This window comes from Chelonoidis abingdonii, chromosome 4, assembly GCF_003597395.2.
Source record: "Chelonoidis abingdonii isolate Lonesome George chromosome 4, CheloAbing_2.0, whole genome shotgun sequence".
In the NCBI taxonomy this organism is placed as follows: Eukaryota; Metazoa; Chordata; order Testudines; family Testudinidae; genus Chelonoidis; species Chelonoidis abingdonii.
In genome coordinates, this window is record NC_133772.1 from 1,594,894 (window position 1) to 1,604,805 (window position 9,912).

The 9,912-nt window shown below is 55.9% G+C and overlaps 1 protein-coding gene and 1 long non-coding RNA gene across 9 annotated transcripts; one reads left to right on the forward strand and one right to left on the reverse strand.

The window, feature by feature from the left end:
- The first annotated feature begins 551 nt into the window (after positions 1-551).
- Positions 552-1,256, forward strand: LOC116840191 (uncharacterized). Its single transcript, XR_004377325.2, has 2 exons — positions 552-638; positions 848-1,256. It is a non-coding gene; the product is annotated as an uncharacterized LOC116840191 (long non-coding RNA).
- Positions 1,257-2,045: 789 nt separating this feature from the next.
- On the reverse strand, positions 2,046-9,763 carry QPRT (quinolinate phosphoribosyltransferase). 8 transcript variants are annotated; one of them, XM_075064741.1, is made up of 10 exons: positions 9,355-9,763; positions 8,260-9,044; positions 7,271-7,354; positions 6,739-6,864; positions 5,242-5,429; positions 4,875-5,066; positions 3,915-4,055; positions 2,807-3,367; positions 2,447-2,578; positions 2,046-2,362 (listed from the first exon to the last, which is right to left on the reverse strand). In XM_075064741.1, the coding sequence occupies exons 3-10, from the start codon at positions 7,275-7,277 to the stop codon at positions 2,150-2,152; spliced, it is 1,560 nt and encodes a 519-aa protein (XP_074920842.1). In that variant the 5' UTR covers positions 7,278-7,354; positions 8,260-9,044; positions 9,355-9,763; the 3' UTR covers positions 2,046-2,149. The 8 variants fall into 8 exon arrangements, with proteins under 8 accessions (XP_074920842.1, XP_074920841.1, XP_032662531.1 ...); XM_075064740.1 differs by having other exon boundaries at positions 9,207-9,763; XM_032806640.2 differs by having other exon boundaries at positions 8,260-8,427; positions 8,952-9,763.
- Between the last annotated feature and the right edge of the window lie 149 nt (positions 9,764-9,912).

Genomic DNA, 9,912 nt, shown 5'->3' on the forward strand with positions numbered 1-9,912 from the left:
TGGGTGTGGGGAGTCTCCCCAGGACAGGGAGCGCTAGGGGTGGGTGTGGGGGTCTCCCCAGAAGGGGGCGCTAGGTTGGGTGTGGGGGTCTCCCCAGGACAGGGCACTAGGGGTTGGGTGTAGGCGGGTCTCCCTGAGACAGGGGGCGCTAGGGGTTGGTTGTGAGGGGGTTTCCCCAGGGCAGGGGATGCTAGGGGTTGAGTGTGGGTGGGTCTCCCTGGGGCAGGGGGCGCTAGGGGTTAGGTGTGAGCGGGTCTCCCCGGGACAGGGCGCTAGGGGTTGGGTGTGGGTGGGTCTCCCTGGGGCAGGGGACACTAGGGGTTGGGAGTGGGGGGGTCTCCTCAGGGCAGGGGCACTAGGGTTGGGTGTGGGGGTCTCCCTGGGGCAGGGGGCGCTGGGGTAGATGTGGGGGTCTCCCCAGGGCAGGGTGCTAGGAGTGACCCCAGCCCTGACAGCACACAGGGAGGGGGGTCTCCCCAGCAGAGGTCACTCTCCCCATGGTGTGGGGTGTTGGGGGGCTCAGAAATTGGGGGTGTCTCCCCAGAATTTGGGGTGTCTGATCACCACTTTCTCTCTTCCCCGCTCGCAGCCTGGAAGAACTTCTGACCACACAGTGCGACAGATTCACCCCGGAAGAGGTGAGAAATTTGGTGGTGACTCCCTGAACCCCAATACAAACCCCATCCCCCCAATCTAACCCATCACTCCCCAGATCATCCCATCCAACCTGATCCCTCCCGCAGCAGCAGTGGGAGGGGTCTGGGATCGCGGGGCACAGACCCTAGCTTTGGCGGTGGGGTCACCCCCATTTTAACTCCCCTCTTGCTCCTGTCCCCACCCCTACCAGATCAAGAACATGTGGGCAGCTTTTCCTCCAGATGTGGCCGGGAACGTGGACTACAAGAACATCTGCTACGTCATTACACACGGTGAAGACAAAGAAGGGGAGTAAATCCATCAGGCCCCCCCAAATTCCCCTGCCTCCCATCCAGGGGGCTGGCGCTGTGGCGTCCCATCCACCCACACACCCCAGGCTGGGAGCATCTCCTCCACATGACGCCAAATCAGCTTCAGTTTTGGACCTCCAAACTGCAGACCCCACTTTTATTTATTGTGATTTTGGGGTGGGGACCTGGGACCCCACAACTTTGCCCTTCCCCACCCTGCAGCCAGAGTCTTAAGAAACTGATCAGGACCCGGGTCAAGAATTGAGGGAAAAAAGTCTCAATAAAGATGAGGAAACCTGTTTTTAACTCTCTCCGTGTCCTGGTCTGTCCTGTTGCGACTGCTTCTGGAGTGGGGCACAGTGGCTGTTTAGATAGGGATCAAGGTGGGCTAATGAAGTGGCAGTGGCTGAAATCCTGGCCCCAGTGAAATCTGTGGTTATTTTCCTACAACATCAGTCAGGTCAGGATGTCACAACAGGTTTTGGAATGAAGAAATTAGATAAGTTTATCTGTTAACCTATGGAACGCCCTGCCACATGATTTCATGGAGTTACAATTTCACACACGGCTCAGGAAATTTGGGACCTGATGGTTCTTCGGAGCAATTCAAAAATGTAAAATCAAGACAGCACATTTCAGGGGAAAGATATGGGATGATTTTAGACATTAATCTGTGGAACACTCTGGCACATGATTTTAGGGCGCTAAAACTGCACACGTGGTTTTAGAAAATTTAGTATGCGATGGCTCTTAAGGCAAAATTTAAAGTGCACAAATCAAGACAGCACATTTTCGAGGGAACATATGAAATAGTTGTATCAATTAACCTCTGGAACTCCCTGACACACAATTTTGTTGAGTTAAAATTTCACACATGGCTTAGAAAATTTAGCATGCGATACATCTTAGGACAGAATTATACTGGGCAAATTAAGGTAGCACATTTTAGAAGGAAGATGATTTTAACCAGTAGCCAGTGGAACTCCCCACCACATGAGTTTACAGAGCTTAAAATTTCAACCCCAGGTTAGGAAATGTAGTGTCTGATGTTTCTTAGGAAAGATTCAAAGTGAAAAAATCAAAACAGCATACTGTACATGGAAGAAACTAGAAAATTTTATCTGTTAATCTGTGAAACTCCGACCTTTGATTTCACTGAGCTAAAATTTCACACTCTGCCCTGAAAATTGGGGCTTATGGTCTTAGAAGGCAAAATCTCTCTGGACTGGTGTCTCCTGACAGATTTTGAGGGAAAAATCCACGGCTCGGGATGACTGGGTGAGGCATCCCAGAGAAAGTACGTCTATACACGGGCCAAAGAATTGGGAGATATTCTCCTCTGAGATCCCCCCGCTGGCTTCCACTATCACCCGGGGATGGGCGGCTTTCAGCGCACTGGCAGCGGGATGCAAATCCTAGAGGGACAAGGGGCAGGGTTATAAGGGAAGGGGCTAGGGGGTCCTCCCACCCCACCCGCTAGCCCCCAGACTCCCTGGTACCTCCGGGGAGAAGTTATCTAGCATGATGATGTCAGATCCAGCCTCTGCGGCTTCCAGGGCCTCTTCCAGTGAACGACACTCCACCTCCAGCTTCAGATGAAAGCCAGCCACCCGCTGGGCTTCCTGGATGGCCTGGAAGCAGAGAGAGTTCAGGCAGGGAATGGGACCCAGGAGTCCGAGTAGGAGACACATACCCCCGCCCCCCAGTACTCCCAGAGATGGGGATGGGATCCAGGCATCTCTGATGGCTCCCACAGGGGGCCCCACTGCGCTCCCAGAGACTGGGAGGGGTAATGGGACCCAGGCATCCGGGTAGGAAACCCCCCCACCCACACAGTACTCCCATGCTCACCCCCTTACCTGGGCAATTCCTCCCGCAGCCCAGACGTGGTTATCCTTCAGCATGATGAGACTGCCCAAGTCGTAGCGGTGGCCCGAAGCTCCCCCCACCAGCAGGGCGTACTTCTCTGCCAGCCTGAAACCCGGCGTGGTCTTCCTCGTCCCAGCCACTTGCCCATGCCAGCTGGCCTCCCGCGCCAGCCGGCAGGCCCGCCCTGTGGCCGTGGCCACCCCGCTGCACCGTCCCAGGCAATTCAGAGCAGTCCTCTCCCCGAGCAACAGGTGGCGGGCTTTGCCGCGGACTTCGGCCACGCGGGCCACAGGCTCCAGCCAGGCCCCCTCGGGCTGGAACCACTCCACGGTGCAACCCAGCTCGGTAAAGACGGCATCGAAGAAGGGGCAGCCAGCCAACACCCCAGGAGACTTGCAGAGGAGGACAGCGCGCTCCGGGCCTTCCCCTACCGCACAGCCGGCAGGGTCGAAGGATGGGGCATCCTCTTGGAGCCAGTCCCGGACCAGCTGGCGCAAGTGGGGGGGCGGGAGGAGGTGGGAGAGATCCAGGCGGGACGTCATGGCGTCGGTCTGCAACAGGAAACCATAGAGACATTGGGGAGAAGACGTACCAGAGCGTAAGCCACTCCTACAAGGTGGGGCATCTTTATGGCACCACCGAGTGGAGGAAGAGGGGAACTGTTCCCAGAGCCAGTGCAACCCTGCTGGGAGAAGACGGGAGCCCCCCTCAAAGCCAGCTCTCCCACTCCCTCCCCTCAGCGCCCCCCTGTTGGAAGAAGCTGGGGCTGGATGAGCCAGGAGCTCCCCCCACAGCCAGCACCCCCAGCTCCCCCTTTTCCTCTGGACTCCTGGGTGCCCTCCCCCTATTCCACGAGGGAAGACAGAGAAGGGGTTCACTCCTAGCTCTTTCTGCCACCCCAGGATCCTGTCTGCATCTCCCCCTCCGCCCCGGCCTGTCTGCAGGAAACCCCCTCCCCCAGCACAAGGCAAAGTCCATCCTAATCTGTCCCAGAACAAACAAACAGGGCAGAGGAAGTCCCACTCCACTGCCATGGACCCGGAGCTCCTGGGCCTGGGACTTGGGGGCCGGGGACCCCCTGAACGGGAGGGATCTTACCTGCCACCGCCGCTCAGTGGAGTCCAGGAGCAAGGGGCAGCTGGACAGAGAGCTGGAGCAGGACACACTTCCCAGCGTGGAAGGAGCAGAGGTGTGGGAGGGGCTGGCCAGGAGGTGGGATTGGCCAGGGGGGGCAGGGGTCTGAGAAAACAGCTAGGATGTACTTCACACAGAGTATAAACGGCTTCCCCCTCCCCCCCCCTCCCAAGAGGGGCCATGTCCCAGCACCGGGCGAGGGGTCCCCATGACCCCAGCCAACCGCTGCCCCAGAGGGGCCATGTCCCAGCGCCGGGGGAGGGGGTCCCCATGTACTCAGTCTCCCACCCCCCAACCCCAGAGCCAGCCGCATCCCAGCACCCAGGAGCGGTGCCAGCATTTCTGGCGCCCTAGGCAGAATTCAGGTGGAGGGGTTGGCATTTTGTGCACTCCCCACGGGGTGCGCGTGAGCTTCCGGTTCTGCTCCTGTCGCACCGCTGAAGAAGGACCCTCCGCCAAAATGCCGCAGGCGACAACGGCAGTCATTGCCGCAGCGTCGACGGTAGCTCAATTGCCTGCTGCTGTTTTCCGCGGCACGTCGGCGGAGGTCCTTCTTCAGCAGCGCGACGGGAGCGGAACCTGAAGCTCCCATGTGTCCCGTGGGGAATACGCAAAATGCCGCCCCCCGAATCCTGGCGCCCTAGGTGATCGCCTAGGGTCGCCTAATGGAAGCACTGACGCTGCCAGCACCAGGCAAGGGGACTCCATGTGCCCAGCCCACACTCATCCCAGAGGGACCGCGTCCCAGCGCCGGGTGAGGGGTCCCCATGAGCCCAGGCCCCCGCTGCCCCAGAGGGGCCACGTCCCAGCACCAGGCAAGGGGTCCCCATGTCCCATCCTCTAGAGGGAGCAAATTCTGTCCGATGTGGGTGTAAAAGACATTTCAGAAGCTACATAGCAGATGCCTCCAAGTCCAAAATTCACCTTTTTGCTTTGCACGGCGGTCTCCGACTTGCTTTCCACGGGGGTGTCCATTCTGCTTTCCATGGAGGTGTCCGTTCTGCTTTTCATGGGAGTGTCCGTTCTGCTTTTCACGGGGGTGTCCGTTCTGCTTTCCACAAGGGTGTGCAGAGTTACAGGTTTTCTCCCCTTCTGGCACTTCACACATTGCTCCACCTAGTTGGGATGGAACCACACGGCAACATTAACGTTCTCATACGACAAGATGATCGCACAGGAAAGGCGTTTACATTTTCACGGCACGTGTGGGAACCGCGGCTTTGCACGGCCTGTTTCCAATTGGCACTGCCATGGCCCGTGACAAAGGGCAAGGTCTGGTTCCGTTACGGACCCACTGGACGATGTCCTTCGTCATCCCAGGCCAATAGTATCGGGCGGTCAGCGCGGTTCTCGTTTTAAAGATTCCTTGGTGTCCGCCCCAGGGATCCCCGTGATGCTGTTCGAAGAGCTCCAGGGCTCGGTTCCTGGTGTGCACCACGACGACCTTTCTCCCTCTGCCAGTACGGAAAAGTGTCCCATCTGCTGATCAGAGAAGGGGGACACGGATGATCAGATAAGCAAATACCAGATATTTCCAAAGGCACCGGCAGGGTAGTCCCTAGCTATTCTGGGGCCCTATGCAGCCTCCCTGGAGGAGGGTGCGGGGGGGCCAGGCCTCTGGGGAGGGGAGCTGGCTTGGGAGGCAGGAGGGCCCGACCCTGCTGCAGAGCTCAGGGCAGCGGGGGCAGGGTTGGGGCAAAGCAGGAGTGGGAAGAGGCAGGGCGGGGGNACACTCTCGACACAGTGTGCACCGTGTGAGCGGAAGTGACAGTATGACGGCAGTCTGGGGCACAGCAGGGGTAGGAAGAGGTGGGGCGGGGGCAGAGCAGAGTGAGGGCTTTGGGGAAGGGGTGGAGTGGGGGCAGGGCTGGGGCAGAGCAGGACAGTGCAATGGGGAAGAGACGGGGCAGGGGCTGGAGCTGCACACAGCTGTGCAGGGCACCAGGCAATGTGGTTCCCCAGATCCCCTGCTGCCCGACGCAGCTGCGCACTTCGCGTATGGGGAGGGGCGGCCCTGCTCACCGGTTCATTATAAGTAGGGCCACGCTTTGGTCACGGAATCCGTGACTTACAAAGGCCGCCGTGACTTGAGCCCCCAGGAGGTCGGAGTTGCTGCAGGCGTCCGGGGCACCCTGCAGCTGGGAGCCACAGGCAGGGGGGATGCCCCACAGCTCCCAACCGGGCCCCCAGGGGTGGTGTAGAGACCCCACAGCCCTCCATTTTCTCATGCATCTTTTTAGCAAAAATCAAGGACAGGTCACAGGCTTCCATGAATTTTTCTTTATTGCCCGTGATCTGTCTGGGACTTTTACTAAAAATATGTGTGCCAAAATCTTAGCCTTAATTATAAGGCATATGCATATCAAAGATATCTGAACCCTGTATGGGTCGTCACGGCTTGAATACAAAGTGGGGAGGGAGGAATTTCAATATCTGGTTGTAATTAGATGTTGAAATGTTTTTCTAAACTAGAAATCTACGGATTGTGGTTGTTTGTGGATCCACTGGATCAGGGACTTGAGAAATAAAGTTGAATAATAGGGATTTGTTTGGTCATATTTATAATTTATACCCCTTTGCCGTGTAACTGACACACACGTTTCTTACGGCGCCGATGTGTGTAGCACAGGAGATGTTCTGGGAAATGTGAAAAAACCTAACCGTGGTCTAGTGACGGTCAGGTGAATGCTCCAAAGAACCCAGTGTTGGGGCATTGGGACCATAAGTTACATGCCGAAAAGTCCATTGTATTCTGAGTCGGTATTACATGAAGAAAAGGCTCACTTGCCTTCCAAAGAAAAGTTGGCAGCAAATCGACGCAGATTAAGTCTGCCAGCTTTATTCATTCCTTTAGGGTACTTGTTTCTCCTCTTTAATGCCAACACCCAGGCAATTTTTTCCTCGAAGGATTTCCCTGAGTATTGTTCACAGAAGAAAACATTTCACACTCTTAACATTTACACAATGGCAAACATGCAATATCTAACCATACAACAATCAGATTTTATTTAGTAGGTAAAATAGTGCACATATAACCAGGGTAAGCCAAACTCAACGACGCAGCATTCATAGAACGACAGAAGTAAATTTGAGCTACCTGTCTAAGTATTTGTGGCTTACAAACTCTGGCTGCCTAAGATCCATGGAAATGGAATCGCATTTGAAATCATGAGATCTACCGTAAGATTTTAACCAAGTAAAATAAGAGAAAATTTCAAGGCAGGAAATTTAACTACCCAAGAATGTGAATTTCACAAGCAGGGGTGTTTGAAGACACTGGTCAGAAAACAACAGAATATAGAGAGAAACCTTCTCCTTACCCACCATACTGCTGTCTATTACAAGGAGGGTTTGGCCTTGTCCAGCTTTTTTGGCAAAACCAGTTTTCGGAAATGCTGAAGACTCTGAAATAAAGCAACCCATATAACATACACATCTCAGTGTCACGCCGATCACAGGCATGACAAACATTTAAAAAGCACAAAGGGACTTTAGAGCTTTTGTGAAGGTACTTAGCCGGGGGACCCTAAATCTTTGGGTCCATCAGACGTCTATTGCAGGGTGCACAGCGTAGGTGGTCCTGGCAGGGTAGTTATCTCACCAGAGAAAGGGGAGTGGAGATACTTGAGCTGTTAAGCACAAGGTCAGTAGCCCACCCTTGTATGGGTTCACAAAGCCTGTGTTATCTTTGGGAGGGGGTCCCCAGAGTGCAACCTGGACTATGGGACCCCTGACCCCTCCCAACCCACCAGCCTTTCACACTGGGCCATCTCTAAGGGGCCTCAGGGAGAGTGGAGCTTTTCTGATGGGCCATCCACGCCCGTCTGGCCAGCCAGCACTGCTCCTTTGTTTGGACTGAAAGGCTGGGGGCCGGCGTTCCCTACCTCACATTTTTCAGCAGCAGTTCTTGGCAATGGTAGAACCTCAGAGTTACAAACCCCCAGGGCCTCTGAAATGTTCCTAATGCTGAACCAAACATTAGGGTTTGTCCCTTCAAAAGTTCACAACTGAACATTGACTTCTCCAGCTTGGAAACTTTCCTGTGCCGAAGCAAAATGCTGCTTTCCCTTTACGTGTGTTAAGCACAGTACCGTCTCGTGTTTGCTTTTTGGGGCAGGTGTCTCTGCTGCTGCCTGGCTGCACGCTTCCTGTTCCAAATGAGGGGTATGTGGTTGGCCAGTCAGTTCAGAACTGGTGTTCGTAACTCTGCGGTTCTACTCTATTCATAACTTCCCATCCAACGACAGCACACACAAGCCAACAGGAGATCAACGTTCAGCAGAGCAAGAGTTTAACAAAAAGCCCTCACAAGGCAGGCGTTGTACCAGCCATCTCATCAGCATCTCGCAGTGAGGGGTCGGGGGGCTACTTCGAGGTACACGGTGTCACAGCCATACGTCCGTGACGTTTATTACTCACGAAGTCAGAAGTGACACTTTAGCCGTGACAAGCCGCTTAGGTGACATCATCCCAGTCCCTAGGAGATAACACTTGAGAAAAAGCAACTTTTTGGAGCAGGAAGGACCCGGCCCCCATGTCTGCATTTTTCAGGACTGCTTAGAAAGTATTCTGCAAGCGGAGTTTCAAGGCTAGTGGATGTAAAACCCTGAATGAACAGCAGCGTATTTCTTTATTACTTCTTTCCACTGCAGAGGAGCTCATCCAGCGCACTAGGAAAGAAACACTGAGTGCCCACAAAACCTTGAGAGTTGGCTTATGTTTGAGACCCTGTCTCGGGCCTGTTCCCCCACTGCGCTGTGACGTCAGGCGAGCTCCAACGCCTCCGTCGCTGCAAACTTGGGTGACCAGATGTCCCGATTTTATAGGGACAGTCCCGATTTTTGGGGTTTTTTTTTATATAGGTTCCTATTACTCCCGACCCCCTGTCCCAATTTTTCACACTTGCAGTGTGGTCACCCAACTGCAAACACACACCCCGGTTTAGACGCGAGGAACAGGCCTGTTTCTGCATCCCACGGGCACAATATACACTGGACACACCTGGCTTCTCCCGCTGTTGAGTGCGTCAGCTTCTTTCCCAAATCCTCAGCGTCGGCACCAAATGCAGCCCTCACAGCAGACAGGCGCTGGCTCCTGCAGGGGACGAAGAGCCACTCGTGGGACCCGGCTGGGCTAATTTCTAACATTTCCCCGCTCCTGAGACCTGACTGGCTCAGGCCTCAGGTGAATGAGCAGGGCGGGCGGGAGCTGCCAGAGGGATGACCCATAACAAAACCTGGCTAGGCAAATACACACCCAGACAAAAGCATGCAAAAGCATGTATGGAACCTGCCAGCCCCCTGGGCCTGGGCGTTTCTGGGGTTCCGACAGCCCCCCGCTCTGCCCAGCTGCACACACATGGCTGAGTTATAGAGAGCTGGAAACATCCCGGTGTGATCCCCACCTGGGGGGCTGGCGTGATCACCAGCTGATCAGCAGTGCCGCAGGCAATGGGCAGCTGCTGATGGCGGGGGGTACAATAACAGGGGCCCCCCCAGCCATCACAGCCACGCACAGTTTCTTGGGGACGGACAGGGCACCTTCCAGCAACACCCCGGCCAGTCACCCACCTTCAATGCCCGCACAGCCAGGATTGGCTGTAGGGAAAATGGTGCCCTGGCCCTCACTGGCCCCCTCATCAGCCCTGGCCCCCCACTGCCTCTGTGGACTCCCCCCACATTGCTTCTGGCCCCTACTGCCCCACTCACACCCAGCCCCCACTGCCTCCCCAGATTCCCCTCCCCCCATCGCTCCTGTCCCAGAGTCCCCCCATCATCCCTGACCCCACAGGTCAGTGCGGACCGTGGTGGCTGGCACTGCGGGTGCAGGGGGTGCAGGGCGGGGGAAGGGATGTCACCAGGGGACCCACACTGGCTCTGGGGGTGAGGGGCAGGGCGGGGGGAGGGGTGTCACCAGGGGACCCGCACAGGCTCCCCCCTCAAAGCCAGCTCTCCCACTCCCT

What these genes read in the sequence shown, in the direction of transcription:
- QPRT (XM_032806633.1), bottom strand. Translation starts at nt 7,421, where the DNA reads ATGTTTGTCATGCCTGTGATCGGCGTGACACTGAGATGTGTATGTTAT. An exon ending in TGCCAACTTTTCTTTGGAAG is followed by an intron (nt 5,430 to 6,738) that starts GCAAGTGAGCCT and finishes TCTGATCAGCAG; the next exon opens with ATGGGACACTTTTCCGTACT. An exon ending in CGAAGGACATCGTCCAGTGG is followed by an intron (nt 5,067 to 5,241) that starts GTCCGTAACGGA and finishes CATCCCAACTAG; the next exon opens with GTGGAGCAATGTGTGAAGTG.